General features: G+C 40.4%; 1 protein-coding gene across 1 annotated transcript in view; it reads right to left on the reverse strand.

Moving 5' to 3' along the window:
* Nucleotides 1-16257, reverse strand: part of LOC107545052 (cadherin-related family member 3) — a 62165-nt gene that overhangs the window by 36565 nt on the left and 9343 nt on the right. The window contains exon 4 of the mRNA XM_087825140.1: nt 15391-15479. Within this exon, the coding sequence (XP_087681266.1) occupies nt 15391-15479 (89 nt within the window). The remainder of the gene's footprint in view (nt 1-15390; nt 15480-16257) is intronic.

The raw sequence follows: 16257 nt of genomic DNA on the forward strand, positions 1-16257 counted from the left end.
TTCAGGCATATTTCAAAATAATGAAATAAATCCTCCAAAAAACAGATATTTTATTTATAATTTCTTTCTTAGTGGCATAAAAATGTCGTTTTAAACTTGAATAGCAGAGCACAGTGTCCTTTGTCAGGGCTAGTCACTGCCGAATCTTCATTTGCCTTGTATGAATAGACTTAAATTATTCATTCTTTTCACCTATCCTTTAAATAATTACATTTTGATGCGCATATCTTTGTAAGATAATGGACTTTACCTATGAAAAACATTCCCGGGATGTATACATTTGCAATTTCTAAGGCAAGAAAATAATAATGTATCCTGAGATTGTTCAGTGTTACTGCTTGTTACAAGGTGATTTCTCAGTAGCCTGACTTTGGGCTACAGGACGAACTTGCACGCCACCTGCTGGACGAGGGTGCAAGTTGTGCAAAGATGAAGTAAATATTCCCCAGAAATATTTATTTAAAATCTGACTGGTTTTCTCTAAACATCTGCCTTTCGTGTGAAGAGTTAAAGATTATTTTCTAGGTAATTAAAGCTTTTCTTAAAATCAGATTTTCCCCAATTGTACAGCATTTCAAACAAAATTGTTCTTTAGCTTGAATAACCCAGATAAATGCCTCAGTTCTCAAATCCATTTGGCTGGTACGTGCCTAAACTGAGTGATATTTCTCCACATACCAGAACTGTCAAAAATGTAATAATGTGATTCAAACTTTCCCCCTCTTTATCTTGGTGTCACAAGAGATGAAATTTTAAGGTGATGTTAGGGTTGAAAACCAAGCCATGGGGGGGCGGGGGGCAACTCAGAAATAAATCTTTTGGATAAATACCCAAAAGAGATTGTAGTTCTATTTTTAGTTTTCTGATGAACCTCCATACTGTTTTCCATAGCAGCTGCACCATTATGCATTCCTATCAATAATGCTCAAGGTGTCCAATTTCTTGACATCCTTGCCAGCACTTGCTGTTTTTGTTTTTGTCGTGTTGTGTTGTTTGTTTTATAATAGCCATCTTGACAAGTGTGAGGTGATATTTATTGTAGGTTTGAGTTGCATTTCCCTGACAGTAGTGACACTGAGCATGATTCCATATACCTTTTGGCCACTGGCATCTCTTCTTTGGAGAAGTGTCTATTCAAGTCCTTCATCCATTTTTCAATCGGGTTATTAGGGTTTTTGCTATTGAGTTGTAGGAGTTCTTCATATAACTTCTTTTTTTTTTTAACATGTTTTGATTAATTTCAGAAAGAGGAAGGGAGAGGGAGAGATGGAAACATCAATGATGAGAGAGAATCATCAATCGGCTGCCTCCTGCACGCCCCCCACTGGGGATTGAGCCCACAACCCAGGCCGGAGCCCTGACTGGGAATTGAACCATGATCTCCAGGTTCACAGGTCGATGCTCAACCATTGAGCCACGCCCACCAGGCTAGAGTAACTTATTATCAATATTTGATAGTTTGCTAATATTTTTATATCATTCTGTAGATTGCCTTTTCACCATATTGATTGTTTCTTTAGCTGTGCAGAAGATTTTTAGTTTGAGGTAGTTCCACTTGTCTATTTTTTCTTTTGTTGCCTATATTTTTGGTATTATGTCCATGAAATCAAAGGCCAATGCCGTGAAGCTTTTCCTCTATGTTTACTTTTAGGAGTTTTACAGTTTCGGGTCTTATATTTAGGTCTTTAATCCATTTAGAGTTGATTTTTATGTCTGGTGTAAGATAAGGGTCCAGTTTCATTCTTTTGCATGTGAATATCCAGTTTTCCAGCACCATTTATTCACCAGACTATTCTTCCCCCATCATGTATTCTTGGTACCTTTGTCAAATATCAGTTGACTATACATCTATGGATATATTTATGTGCTCTCTAGTCTGTTCTTTTGGTCTGTATTTTGGTCTTTATTCCAGTACCATGTTGTTTTGATTTTCTTTTTAATGAATTTTAAAATCAGGAAGCGTGATGCTTCCAGCTTTGTCTTTTCCTCTCAAGATTGTTTTTGGCTATTCAAGGCCTATTGTGGTTTCATATGAATTTTAGAATTAATTTTTCTATTTCTGTTTAAAAATGCCATTGGGAATTTGAAAGGGGTTGCATTGAATCTGTAGAATTGAAATTGGAATCTTTAAAATATATTAGCCCTCCCAAATCACAGCACTATTCACACTAGAGTAATGTAGAAACAACCTAAATGTCCATCGACAGATGAATAAAGGACATGTGACATATAAATACAGTGGAATATTAAACCTTTAAAGGAGGAAATCCTGCAATATGCAACAAAATGGGTGACCCTTAAGGGCATATGCTAAGTGAAATAAGCAGTTACAAAAGAACAAATACTGCGTAATTCCACTTACACAGGAATCTGAAACAGCTGAGCTCATAGGTGCAGAGAGTAAAGTGGCAGTTGCCAGGGGCAGGCAGGAGGGGGAAATGGGGAGTTGCTACGAAAGGGTTTAAAGCTTCAGGGATATGGGATGAGTGTGTTCTGGAGATCTGCTGTACAACTCTATGCTTATAGCTAATGATATTATAATTTACACTTAAAAATTGGTCATGAGAGTAGATCTCTTGCCACAATAAAATTTAAATTTAAAAAATCAAATGAATCACTCAAGGTGATTCATTGCCTGCAAACACTTCCTGAGTCTTCCCTGAGTCTTCCCTGACTTCCCCAAGTCAGTCTTCCCTGAGTAAGATCGCTGCCTGTTTATGCGAAGCAAAGACATAGATGCAGATAACACAAGTTTATGTGGAAAGTCTATGCTATAACCAACCAGTTAGGTAAAAGTAAACCATTCCCTTGCTGTGTTACTTGACATCAAGCAACCAAAAAAAAAAAAAAAAGTTAGTTTTTCTACTAGGTACAAAACATTTTCCTTTTAAAAAATGTGGGCAAAGATTTAAGCAGGTAGGCACTGTCAACGTGAAGTGATGTTAATTTCTGATTAACTTTCAAATTTGAACAGAACATTTTCATGTGTTTTGTCTTGTTGGATGTTCAGTACAGCTATTGACTTTGAATAGGATAGTAACTGCTGAATCTTCATTTTCCTTCTGTAAATAGACTCAAATTATGAATTCCTGCATAACGGCATCTGGGATGGTTGCCTCTTCCCAAATTTTTGGCACTGCCTCCAGCAGGTTGAAGGGAGCACAAAGAGTGTGTCCTGCTCCCAGGATGATGGCCACCTTTATTCTCTCCTCAACACCAACTGCTTCAGTGACCTGGACTTCCTAAGAGATCCGTCTCAAGCAGCAGTTACCATCAGTGCAGATCCTCCCCTTCTGCCCCCTTTCAGAGACCATCAGGCCATGCTCTGTCACAGCTCACACACTTCAGTCACGCCAAGAAGCTCAGTCCTCATCACCATGACAATTATTCATCCCACCTGATACCCCAAACCTTGCCCCCAACACTCCCAATGTGCCCTCAAGAGCTCAGTCTCTTATCAACAAACTCCCCAATATCCTCCACTGAACTACTCCACCTATCAAGGTCACCAAAGAGCTCCAGTTATTCATTCATTAAACACTTGCTATGTGCCAGACACGTACCTGAGTTCTAGCAATTAACCTATTGCCACCTTCGGTGATCGTTAATCTCCCGTCCCCTCAGCAACTCAGCAGCACTCAATTAATCCCCTCTTGAAATACGTCTTCTTGGGCTTCTGGGAGACACTCTACTCTCCTGGTTGTCCTTTCCTTACTGGTCCCACTCAGTTTTATTTTCTCAACCTCTTAGTCTTTCTAACCTCCAAATATTGGGGCACCTCCAGGCTCAGTCCTTGAAGTTTCTCTCTTCTCTCTTATATCCACACTTACTCCCTAGGTCCTCTCATTTCATTCTGAACAATTAATACTAAGTATTAGCTGGTATCTCCAAATTGATGCTCCAGGCCCCATGCCTTTGCTGAGCTCTAAAAATTATAATCAAGCTGCCTACTCTTCCTAGATGTCCACCTGCCTTCCCAACCTCAACGTGTCTAAAACGAAGCACTCGATTTTCCTCCTCAGTCCTCCTCCTCTTCAAGAGCTGCTCCGGCCAAAAACCCTAGGAATATTGATTTCCCTCTTTCCTTTACACCTTATGTCCAATTCGTCTACAAGTCTGTCAACATTACCTTTAAAGCATATGAAAATTGCCTCATTTAGTAGTGAAGGGCACTACGCTTGTAACTTTGAAAGGCATAAATAAAATAGGAGTGATTGATGGATGAATACAAGAATGGGTAGCTGAGTAATAATGAAGACATTAAAAAAATACTAACTATAGAACCTAATGATGACTATATGGGTGTTCACTCTTTCCATGTTTCAGCTCTTTCAACTTTTCTTTATGTTTGAAATTTTTCATAATAAAATGGAGGAAAAAAATGTATAAATTTTGATGATTTCTCACCACCCCAACTACCATCACCCTAGACCAAGCCACCATCATCTCTCACCTGAACTATTGCAGTCATCTCTAAATGGTCTCTCTGCTTCCCGTCTTGCCTATTTACAGCCAATTTTTTCACACAAAAGCCAGCATGAACTTTTAAAATGTAAATAATATCATTTGTCCCTTTACGCATAACCTCCCAAGAACATTCCACATTAATCAAAATAAAATCCAGTCCTTAATAATCTTTAAAGGGGCCTTTGTAGTCTGGTTGCAGCTGTATTTCCCTCATCTCTTCCTGACGCCCTCGCCCTTTGCTTTTCAATTACACTGGCTTCTTTGCAGTTCCTTAAATATGCTAAACCTGTCTCTGCCTCAGGGCCTCTGTGCTTACTGCTGTTTTTGTCTGCAGTATCCTTCCCCCAGATATATGCCTAGTTGCCTCCCTAAATTCATTCAGGTCTCTGATCAACTGTCACCTGCTCAGAGGGCCTACCATTGCCCCTGCTCTTCCCCTTGGCCCTACCTTATTGCTATCTCTTATTACTGTCTGACATTATAGCACCTATCTGTACCTCTGGTTATTGTCAACTTTATTCACTAGCCCCTTTACACACCATATTCAACATTTTTTTCTCAGCACCTGGAGCAAAATGGTCACCAGGGAACTACTTATAAGATGGGTAAACAGGATTCAAAACAGTTCTAATTCCTTTGCAGTTAATATGGTTTTAAAGTATTTAAAAATTCTATTAAATGACAGAACATCTTAAGCTATTTTCTTGGAATGTATTTTATTTTGCAATCTTTCCCATTAGTTTTATTTATTATTTTTACCTTTTAAATTTATCTTTATTGTTGAGAGTATTACAGGTATACCATTTTCCCCCACAACTGACCCCCTCGACTTCGCTCCCACCCCCTCCCCAGGCCTTCACCCTGTTATTGACTGTGTCCATGGGTTATGCATATATGCATATAACTTCTTTGGTTAATCTCTTCCCACCCTCCACCCCTTCCCTCTTTCCTCTGAAATATGATCGTCTGTTGCATGCGTCAATGTCTCTGGATCTATTTAGTTCATCAGATTCTTTTGTTCATTAGCTTCTTCTTAAAGAAGACCCTTCAACATTTCCTGTAGTGCTGGTCTGGTGGTGATGAACTCCTTTAGCTTTTTCTTATCTGTGAAGCTCCTTATCTGACCTTCAATTCTAAATGATAGCTTTGCTGGGTACAGCAATCTTGGTTGTAGTTCCATGTTTTTCATCGCTTTGAATATTTCTTGCTACTCCCTTCTGGCCTGCAAGGTTTCTGTTGAGAAATCAGCTGACAGTCGTATGGGTGCTCCCTTGTAGGTAACTAATTGCTTTTCTCTTGCTGCATTTAAGATTCTCTCTTTGTCTTTAACCTTTGGCATTTTAATTATGCTGTGTCTTGCTGTGGGCCTCTTTGGGTTCCTCTTGTTTGGGACCCTCTGTGCTTCCTAGACTTGAAAGTCGATTTCTTTCCCCAGGTAGGGGAAGTTTTCTGTAATTATTTTTTCCAACAGGTTTTCAATTCCTTGGTCTCTTTCTGCCTCTTCTGGCACCTTAATAATACGAATGTTGGGCCTCTTGAAGTTGTTCCAGAGGCTCCTTATACTATTTTCATATTTCTGGGTTCTTTTTTCTTTTGGCTCTTCTGGTTGGGTGTTTTTTGTTTCCTCATGTTCCAAATTGTTCATTTGATTCTCAGCGTCCTCTACACTACTGTTGATTCCCTGTAAATTTTTCTTCATTTCAGTTCCTGTAGCCTTCATTTCAAATTGGTACTTTATTATGTTATCGATTTTCTCAGTTATTTCCCTAACCATTTGCTTAAACATCCTTATAACCAAAATTCTGAACTCTCTATCTGTTAGCTTGCTTGTATCTATTTCATTGAGTTCCTCTTCTAGAGATATCTTCTCTTCTTTCCTTTGTGACATGTTTCTTTGCCTCCACTTTTGGCTGCTTCCAGGTGTTTGTTTCTGTGTATTATGTAGAGCCGCTATGTCTCCTGGAATTTGTAGAGTGGCTTTGTGTAGTAGGTGTCCTGTAGAGTCCAGTGGCTCAGCCTCCCCAGTCCCCTGAGCTGGGCCTTCTAGGTGCTCCCCTGTGTGGGCTGTGTGCACTGTCCTGTTGTAGTTGAGCCTTGGCTGCTGTTGGTGTCCCTGGGAGGAACTGACCCCCAGGCCAATCAACTGTGAGGACCAGCTGAACTATAGCCAAAGAGCTGCTGTGCTGGAGACACCCCTATGGAGCAGGATTTACTTCAGTGGGGCTTTGGTGTTCACCAAGTGCGCCCCTTGAGTGTGTCACTCGTGGATGTGGTAGGGTTGTAATCCAGGGTGGTCGAGTCTGACCACCAGGTGCACTGTCTCTGGGGCCTCCCGGGAGGTGCAAAGTCAGCCTCTGCCAGTGCCTTGCCCAGGGCCACCCAGCATGAGCTACACAGCAAACTGTAGTTGGCTGCCACTTGTGCTGGGCTTGGCGGTGTCCAGGAGAGGCCAAGCTAGGAGCCAGTGCAGCTGCCGCTAGTGCCAGGCCTGGGCCACTTATCAAGCCGTATGGGGCAGCTGCTGCTTGTTTGAGAGATTTTAGGAAAGTCCTAAGCATGAGGCTGGAGAGGCCACTTGCACAGAAAAGCCCCTGGAAATGGCCTGGATGAGCTGCAGGTGGGGAGGGGCGGGGCCTCCGGGAATCACGGGGCGGGGCCAAAGGTGAGAGTCAGGTGCTGGCGATTCAAACATGGCGCCTGCCTGCCGGCTGTGTGCGGGGCGGACTTGCCAAAAGAGCAACAGCCTCCGCCAGCCCTTCTGCCTGGGAGGAAGCCGCCCCTCCAGCTGTCGCCCCGACTTCAGGCAGGTTAGTTCCTCCCCGAGTGTCCCGGGTCCTTTCAGGCTGCCGCCCGGCGCTGGGCTCAGAGGGAGCGTCCGAGTGAGTCCGTGCCGGGCCCTTCATGAGGAGCTGCTGGGGCTCCGCAGCCTCCGCGACCCTCAGGGACAGTCCCCGCTGGGTTCACAGCCCGGAGTTGTGGGGACGTCTCTTCCTGGCCCTGGAGCCCTGGGCTGGGGGCCTGCTGTGGGGCTGGGACCCCTCACTTCTCTGGGAAAACTCCACCGCCGAGATTCCCTCCCGGGTTTTAACCGCGGCACCAGTTGTGGGCCCGCTGCTGCGTCTCTGCGATTCAGCCCCGATCCGCCCGCGTCTGTGCCCCTCCTGTGGGTCTCGATGCTTCTCCAGTTCCCTGGCTGTGGGGCTTCTGTTCAGTCAGGTCTGAGGAGGCTCTGAGTGATGGTGGTTCTGTATTTTAGTTGTAATTTTGATGTGGTTGCGGGAGGCGGCGGGGGCAGCTGTTACCTACATCACCGGCTTGTTTTTCTCTCCCATTGGTTTTAAGTTTTATTTATTAAGCCCTTTATAGACACCAGATTACTGTTGTGAACAAGACAGAGCTAATCCCTGCTTTTATGGAGCTTATAGTTTCATGAGAGAGGTGTTGTTTTCTGTGTTTTTTAATGATGACAAAGTATGATTAGTGTTATAAAAAGTCAGATTAACCAAAGAACATATATGCATATATGCATAGCCCAGGGCCACAGACAATGTGTGGTGGGGGGGCTGAGTGAAGGGGGCAAATCAGGGTGGAAAATGAGGGACATCTGTAATACTGTCAACAATTTAAAAAAATTATTTCTTTGCCAAACAATAACTCACACTAAAAGTTATTGTTTTGAAGCATTTGTTTCTATAAATGTTTTCAGAGGAATATAGTTTTAATATTGACCAACATGGACAAAATGAGAAGGGATTTTGCAGTTTTCAGATTATAAATAGGTTCTGTCAACAACGAATAAAGTTAAGGAAGATTGGCAAGTGCTGATAGTTTGACTCAATACAGTCTCATTATAGTGAGCAGCATTTGGTTTTAGACTGTAGAGCATCTATTCAGGCACATATAATAGCAGCTCTTTGCTGAATCAACCTCCCTCATCCTCAGTCCTTATGAGTTTGCAGTTCAAACCCCTCTCACCTAAAATTCCTGGTCAGCACATGACCTAGGCCTAAGCCAATCAATGCATTATTTCTACCTTGCCACAGTAATTGGTTGAGGGCTAGCACATAAAGCAGTCAGAGCCAGGAAGATGCCTGGATCTGAAGGAGGGAGCTTCAGATGGGTCTCAACCGGGTAGGCTGCAGGGACTCAGATTCCTGCCCTCTCCATGTTACCAAGTGGAGACAGAAAAGACTGAACTTCAGAGTCCTATACTGAACTGCTTACATCATGGCCTGTTTACATCATGTGAACCCAGAATTCAGCTGTGCTAGAAGCACAATCTTTTCAGTTATTGCAGCCAAAAACCTCTCTTGGGTCAAGTTTTCTCTTAGCTGCAGCCACAGTGATTCCAATATACATTCTGAGTGATTAAGGCTTACAAAAGGAAGAAACAGATTCCGATTTATTAATTCTATCTGCAAAATATGTACAAAAGTGACATGGCCTAATACTCTCAACAGTTGGGTACATTTTTACCTATTTGATGTGTTTCCCCACACACAGGAAACATCAAAATTGAAAATGTAGATGCTATTCAATGGAAAACATGAGCCTTTTCCCTAAAATGATGATACTTAAGAATAATCTATTGAAACCAGAATTGGCAACCCAAATTATAAAGCAAAATTCACATATTCTGGTTTCTAACTCAATAGACTCATCTTTTTACCCCTTTAATGTTTGTTTTACAGCGGACTTATAAAATAGGAGTATATAATTAAAATCCTCAGATCCATAATTATAAGCTCTAATGCAGTATAATTATTGAGTCATTTGATGATTCTACCACTAATTATGCCTCTTAGAATTCCCAAATATCACTTTACCATAAAATCTGATCATTGTCAGCCTTCAGTCAATATACTTGACTGAATGGAAAGTAGTTTATTTTCATATATAATCTGTGGCCTACATTCATTCATTGCACTTATTCTACCAAAGAGGGAAAAACAATAAAACCATAGACATAGTTTTCTATTTGTCATTAAATGGTGTATCTTTTTATCTTTCAAAGGCTACCATAAAACTTTCATAAATTATTCTTCATTAGAATTTTTAAAAATCTTTCCAACAAGTTATTAGAATGCTGGATTTGCTGATTATTTCCTTAGTTCATGATGTAATTCCCAAAAGAAAATAAAATTTTATTAATGAAATGACAGTATATATCTAAGATCTATCTATATGCTAAGATTTGTCATCAACTTTGGGATACCTTGAATGAGATAGTTTACCTTGAAATGGAGATATTAAACCTTATTTCATGAAAATATGCCAGTTCTATCCCAATTTCATTCTTCCTAACCTCAGCCTCACTCTCACCCATCTCCACTGTTTCCTCATGCTGTTTGTCCTCAAAGCCTGGGCTTATTTTCACAAGGTCCTAATTAACTGTTTTGATAGTCACAATGAGGCATAACATGCTATGTGAAAGATAACTTTTAGGGAATATGTTTATTTCATCAGTAAGAGGAAAAGACAAAATACATGTTGAGTAAGATGACTCTCTGCCCCACTTATTGTTCATGACAGTCAGCAGCATCTACAGGACCTCAAGAAGTAGGATTCTTAAAGCAGAATTGAATTGAGATCATGTATTTAGATTTCCAAAACTCACTTGCAATGTAATAAATAATAGGGAAAGACACATGCTACCCCCTCACCACCAATACTCCCACCCCCACTGAACCAGGAAGATTGTAATACGGATGGAGTGTGACATGGAGAGTAGGGGTAGAGTTGAGACCCAGGGAAGCATCAGGAGGACCTCTGTGAGGAGGAGTAAGGTCAGCCTCCCATCAACTCTGGGATCTCATTACTGCAGCGTGAGAAAGGAGGTGGGTCTTCTCTCTGCAGCTACTTTTTAACCGTCTCACTACTGACTTGCCTGTTTGGGGCATTCCCTAGCTGACCACTCTCCACTTTTTGCTTGAAATTAATATAGCTACTCCAGCTTTTCTTGGATGATGTTATCAGAGTATATCTTTCTCCATCCATTTACTTTGAACCTTTTTGAGTTTTTATATTTAAAGTAGTTTTTTTGCAGATAAAATATATCTGGGCCCTTTTTTAATCCAGTCTGACAGTCTTTGTCTTTGAATTGGTGCATATAAACCATTTGTATTAGCTGAATTAATATCTACCATGTTTGTAACTGTTTTCTAATCTTTGTTTTAACTGATTATTTTATATGATTCCATTTTTATCTCCACTTTTAGCATATCTATTTTACTTATTTTAAAAATTTTTTAGTTTTTGCCTCAGAGTTTCCAATATACATTTTTCCAATATACATTTTTAATTAATCTAAGTGTAGCTTTGAATAAAACAATGTTGCTTTATGCATAGTGTAGGAATCTTATAACAGAATATTTCCAATCCCTCTCTCCTGTCACTTATGACATAGCTATCATTCATTTCATTTATCAATATGCTATAATCTTCTAACATATTGTTACTATTAAAGTTATCTTTTATATAAATTAAAAATAAAAATATTGTTTTACCTTTATTTATTTCCCCTCTCCTGCTCTTTCTTTCTTTATGTAGATTTGAGTTTCTAACCTATATGATTTTCCTTCTTGCTGATAAACTTTCTTTATCAAGTCAGGTATGCTAGTAATAAATTTCTTCAGTTTTTGCTTGTCTGAGAAAGTCTTCATTTCTCTTTTGCTTTTGAAGGATAATTTCAATGGATATAGAATTCTTAGTTGATTTTTTTTCTTTCAACACTTTCAGTATTTTATTCCACTATCTTTTTGCTTGCATGGCTTCTATTGACAAGTCTGCTGCATTTCTTATCCTTGTTCCTCTATAGGTAAGGTGTGTTTTTCCCTATGACTTCTCTTAAGATTTTTTGTGGGGGGAAGTTCTAAACCTTGAATATGATTTGTCTAGGGGTGTCTGTGTGTTTGTGTGTGTGTGTGTGTGTGTGTGTGTGTGTGTGTATCCCAGGTGAGATAAGGCTCAAAAAAACTCTTTTTCCCTGAAGAGTAGGCCTTTGTTATGGAAAAGGCTCTGGGGTTTACTATACCATGAATCTTTTCTCTCCTCTCATTCAGAAACACAAGGTGATTTTTTCTGGATCTTCACTGTGAGAACCTAATGTAGTTCTTGGTGGTAAAAACCTATGAAAGCACAAGTCCTCCTGAGACTGTGGCACCCAGAAGTTTCTCTCTCTCATAATAGTCCATACTCAGTCTCCAGCAATTCATAAAAATTACCATGTAAGTCTTCATACAAGTTTATGGATCTAGCAGTTTCTGCTTCAAGTAAGCAGAATATTCTGTGACTCTTTGGATTCAACCATCACTCGAGATTTTGGAGTGCTGGTTTGCCCTGTTATGTCCAAGAAAGGTAATTGATTTTTAGTTTGTTCATGCTGAGTAGTGCCACTTTTTCTATATCTCAGAACACCCCCTAACTAGAATGTCAGGGATCTTAAAATATGTGTTGTATCAATGGTGGTGCAGCATGAAAAGTCTTAATCCTGGAACTTAGGTGAGTCTATATATGGATGAAATCCAGTCTTATTATATAAATTTCTATGGGGCAGATCCTAACCTGAAAGTTCCTCTTTCATCATTATAACAATCCCAGGGATATGTCACATTATATCAATCTTCCAATGAGATTTAATATAATCTTTCTATTCTGTGGAATGCTAGTTAGTCATTATGTAAAATGTTAACAGGTATTAATTTTTATTTAAAAGAGCTAGGGAAGGCCCTGGCCAGCTATGGAAGGCTGTTGTTCAGTGGTTAGAGCATTGGCCAAACCCAGAGGGTCATGGGTTTGATTCCCAGTCAAGAGCACATACTTGGGTTGCAGGTTCGATCCCTGCTTCCAGTCCAGGCAGGTGTGGGAGGCAACTGATCGATGTGTCTCTCTCACATCAATGTTTCTTTCTCTCCTCTCTCTCTTTCCCCCTCCCCCCTTCCTTCCACTCTGTCTAAAAGTCAATGGAAAAATATTCTCACTCCTCAGGTGAGGATTTTATTTAATTTATTTATTTATTTATTTATTTATTTATTTATTTTTTAATATATCTTTATTGATTTCAGAGAGAGGAAGGGAGAGGGAGAGAGAGATAGAAACATCAATGATGAGAGAGTCATTGATCGGCTGCAGCCCGCAACCCGGGCCTGTGCCCTGGCGGGAATCGAACCCTGATCACCTGGACCCTAGGTCGATGCTCAACCGCTGAGCCAAGCCTGGCTGGGCCAGGTGAGGATTTTTTTAAAAAGTGCCGGGCCAGGCATGGCTCAGCGGTTGAGCACAGGCGTAGGATCCAGGAGATCTAGGTTTGATTCCTGGTCAGGGCACATGCCCGGGTTGCAGGCTCGATCCCCAGTCAGGGGCATGTAGGAGGCAGCCAATCAATGACTCTCATCATTGATGTTTTTATCTCTCTCTCTCCTCCCTTCCTCTCTCTGAAATCAATAAAGATATGAATATTTATATATATATATATATATATATTTTTTTTTTTTTTTTTTTTTAGAAAAAAGGGCTATGGAAGCCCTGGCTGGTGCAACTCAGCTGGTAGGCCATCATCCTGTGCACCAAAAAGTTGCTGGTTCAATTCCCATTGAGGTTTGATTCCTGGTCAGGGCACATGGCTGGGTTGCAGGCTTGATCCCCAGTGGGGGGGCATGTAGGAGTCAGCCAATGGATGTTCCACTCACACATCTATGTTTCTCTTTCTCTCTCCCTCTCCTTTCCTCTCTCTCTAAATAGCAATAAGAATATATTTTTAAAGTGCAATGCAAAAATAATTTTTAAAATATAATTAAATTAACATGTCTCTATTATAGAACTCCTCAGGGCATTTAACATGTTGTGTATTTTTCATTTAGAGGAGATATGGAGACATTATTTCTCAAAATCATTTGATCACAGGATCTTTTGGAGCATCTGGTAGCACTTGTGTTTTGTGGAAGCAATTTGGGAATTATTGGTACGATAGGAAACATATAGGCTTTAGAGAAAAATGGACATGGGTTTGAACCACAACTGGACCACTTACTCTTTAGATAAATTACTTGATCTCTATTAGCCTAACTGATCCTCATTTATATATTAAAGACATAATACTCTACCTTATTGATCCATTCATTCATTAATATCAGAGTAGACAATAGTATCTACTTCAGGAATTAAGTGAGGATTCAATTATATAAAGTATTTGCCTGTCCCATGATAAATACTTAACAGTTATTAACTGCATTATTATTGTTATATATCGAGCTCCAAAATGGTGGTGAGCTCTTCCTCAGATTAAAACAAGTTTTTCTCTGAGTCAATATGAAGACAAACAATTGAAAATTGTTGCCCAGTCATGAGGACTTGAACAACACATCTGGTCTGATCTATTGTGTCTAAATATAAGTTTCCACAGCCTATGTCAACACTAAAATGTCATTCCATGTTTGGTAAAATCCGCAAAAAACACTGCACTAGGCTTCCAAACATGGTCCAGGAACCAGTTCTCTTCTGAGAAAAATATAGAGCCAGGGCCAGAGCGTTTAATCTATATGAACAAGCAATTGCTAGTCCTTCATTTGAAACTAAATAACTTGCATTAATTGACTAGTAAGTCATTGTAATTGCATGTTAGAAGCACAGCTAACCCCTATGGGACTGTGCTGTGCTTTCCACCCTAGAATGTCAGCATGGTGGGTGAGCTGCCGTGGAGAACACCAAGGAAGAAGTTACAATATGACAGCGGATTCTCTTATGGCTGGAGTTGCTCAGTGCTGGATTCAGCGCTGTAATCTTGAGCATGTTGATTTGGACCAATGTGCATGATTAGGAGACTTAATTGCCCGTTGTAAAGGAAGCTGTGACCTTTCGAGTCCCATCCTGGATGTGGCATTGTTCCACTGTGAGGATGAGACAGATGGGGTGGGGACGTTGACAACAGCAGTGTTTTTGTGTGTGTAATTACTTGAGTATATTTAGTGCTTTTAAAAAAACTGTGTGGGCAATGCCCCAAATATTAATGGCCATCTCTTTGTTTAAATAAAATTTTGTAAGAGTCAAGTTGCCTCAAACGATAACCTAGTAGCATTATCAGTAAATTGTAAATGTTGAAAGTATAGCTCAACATGTACAACTCTCTAATTTCTAGCCAATTTGGGAAAGTGATACAACATTAAGAATTAAAAACGTGATATTCTTGTCTATCAGTCCATTAGCTAAAAATGTTATAGCTTAAAAATGCCTTAAACCATTTTATACAGCATCAAAAATTAAGAGAGTAATATAAATTTTGTCATTTGTAAGATATTTTATAGTTTAAAAAATGACTTTCAAGTTCATTATAATATGAGAGAAAGCAATAGGAGAAAAGGCAAAGCAGATACCCTTTCCCCAATTTTACAGTTGGAACAGAAAGGCGGAATGTTAAATGACCTGCAGCAGTACAGTTTGCAAGAATTTAAACCCAAGCCTCCTGGCACAGAGTCCATAGTTTCCTCCCCTCCCACGGTGTCTATAACTGGAAGATACCTGTCCTGAAAATTACTTCATTCCTGGAGCATTACACAGCCTGAGGATGAGACCCAGCATTGTGAAATACAAGTTAATTCTACCAGAAAGCTATATTGTTTCTCATCAGTGTGTGTGTAGCCGAAGTCCCCAAGAACAAGATGAAATGGCTTGGCATCTTCTGTCAATACCTAAGGATTCACTGGGCCTGCCTGCATGGGTGGAATGCACTAGAAGGGAAGCAATTACCCAGACAGCCCAGCCCTCAATCATTTTCACCTGAAGTGTCCTGATGCTTGAGGCAAGAGGAATGTTTGGAACCTGAATTGTGGCATAATGAATGCACCGATTATCCCCATAGCTTTATGTGTGAATGCCGTCATACATAAAACTACCAGCCACCGATACGCTCTACCCTGGACCGTAAATTACCTCCAAAATGGCATCCTCTGGATCCTTGGCCGAGGCTCTGTAAATGACTGTGCCTGGGGCAGTGTCTTCCAGGATATAAATCTCAGTAACTGCCAGAAAATGTATGATAGATGTTATAAGCCCCAAAGCCCCTCATCGACTTTTGGATTTTAGATAAAACTTAAGGCACTGTGCTTGCTCAGTATGGACGTTTTTATAGGGTGACTCCCATTAATCATAATAATCACAGCCATAATAATAAAAATAGACACCATTTGTCAAGTATCTATTACACGTCAGGTGAAGAGCAAAGAGATTTATAAATGTAAACAAGAACAGCACTGAACATTTCCTGATTGCTGAGCACTTGATGTCATTGGTATGTTATTATTTCCATTTTACTGAGGTTTAGAAAGATTGAGTGACTCGAGGTCACACAAGTAATACATTAATGTTGTCTGATGATTTTATCAATGTCTGTCTTTTCCTCAAATTTGCCCTCTTTCTATTCGTTTCTAAAACAGTGGGGACCACAAACTTGCCAATTTACTGGTCAAACAACTCTTCAGGGATCAGGGACACTGGGGCACTGAGAGGCTAACCCACCCCTGGAGCCCCTGTCGCACTGTTTAGCTAGGGGGCAGGATTTGTGGACAGCAAAGGAGTCCACAGGCCTGTTAGGACGTCAGCCTGGCCACAACCAAGACGTCAGCCTGGCCATCCCGTAAACAAATGCTCACGGAGTGTCCACAAGCAACCTGGCACCAGGCTCATGGTTTTAGGAGTCCAAAGCACACAATTTCACCTTGAATCTGTCCTTGGGGTGTTTATCATCTGCTGGGGGAAGGAATGGAAGACGACTAACATTTATTCAGCACCTACTGCGTG

Source organism: Miniopterus natalensis, chromosome 15 (assembly GCF_054644295.1).
Source record: "Miniopterus natalensis isolate mMinNat1 chromosome 15, mMinNat1.hap1, whole genome shotgun sequence".
Taxonomy (NCBI): Eukaryota; Metazoa; Chordata; class Mammalia; order Chiroptera; family Miniopteridae; genus Miniopterus; species Miniopterus natalensis.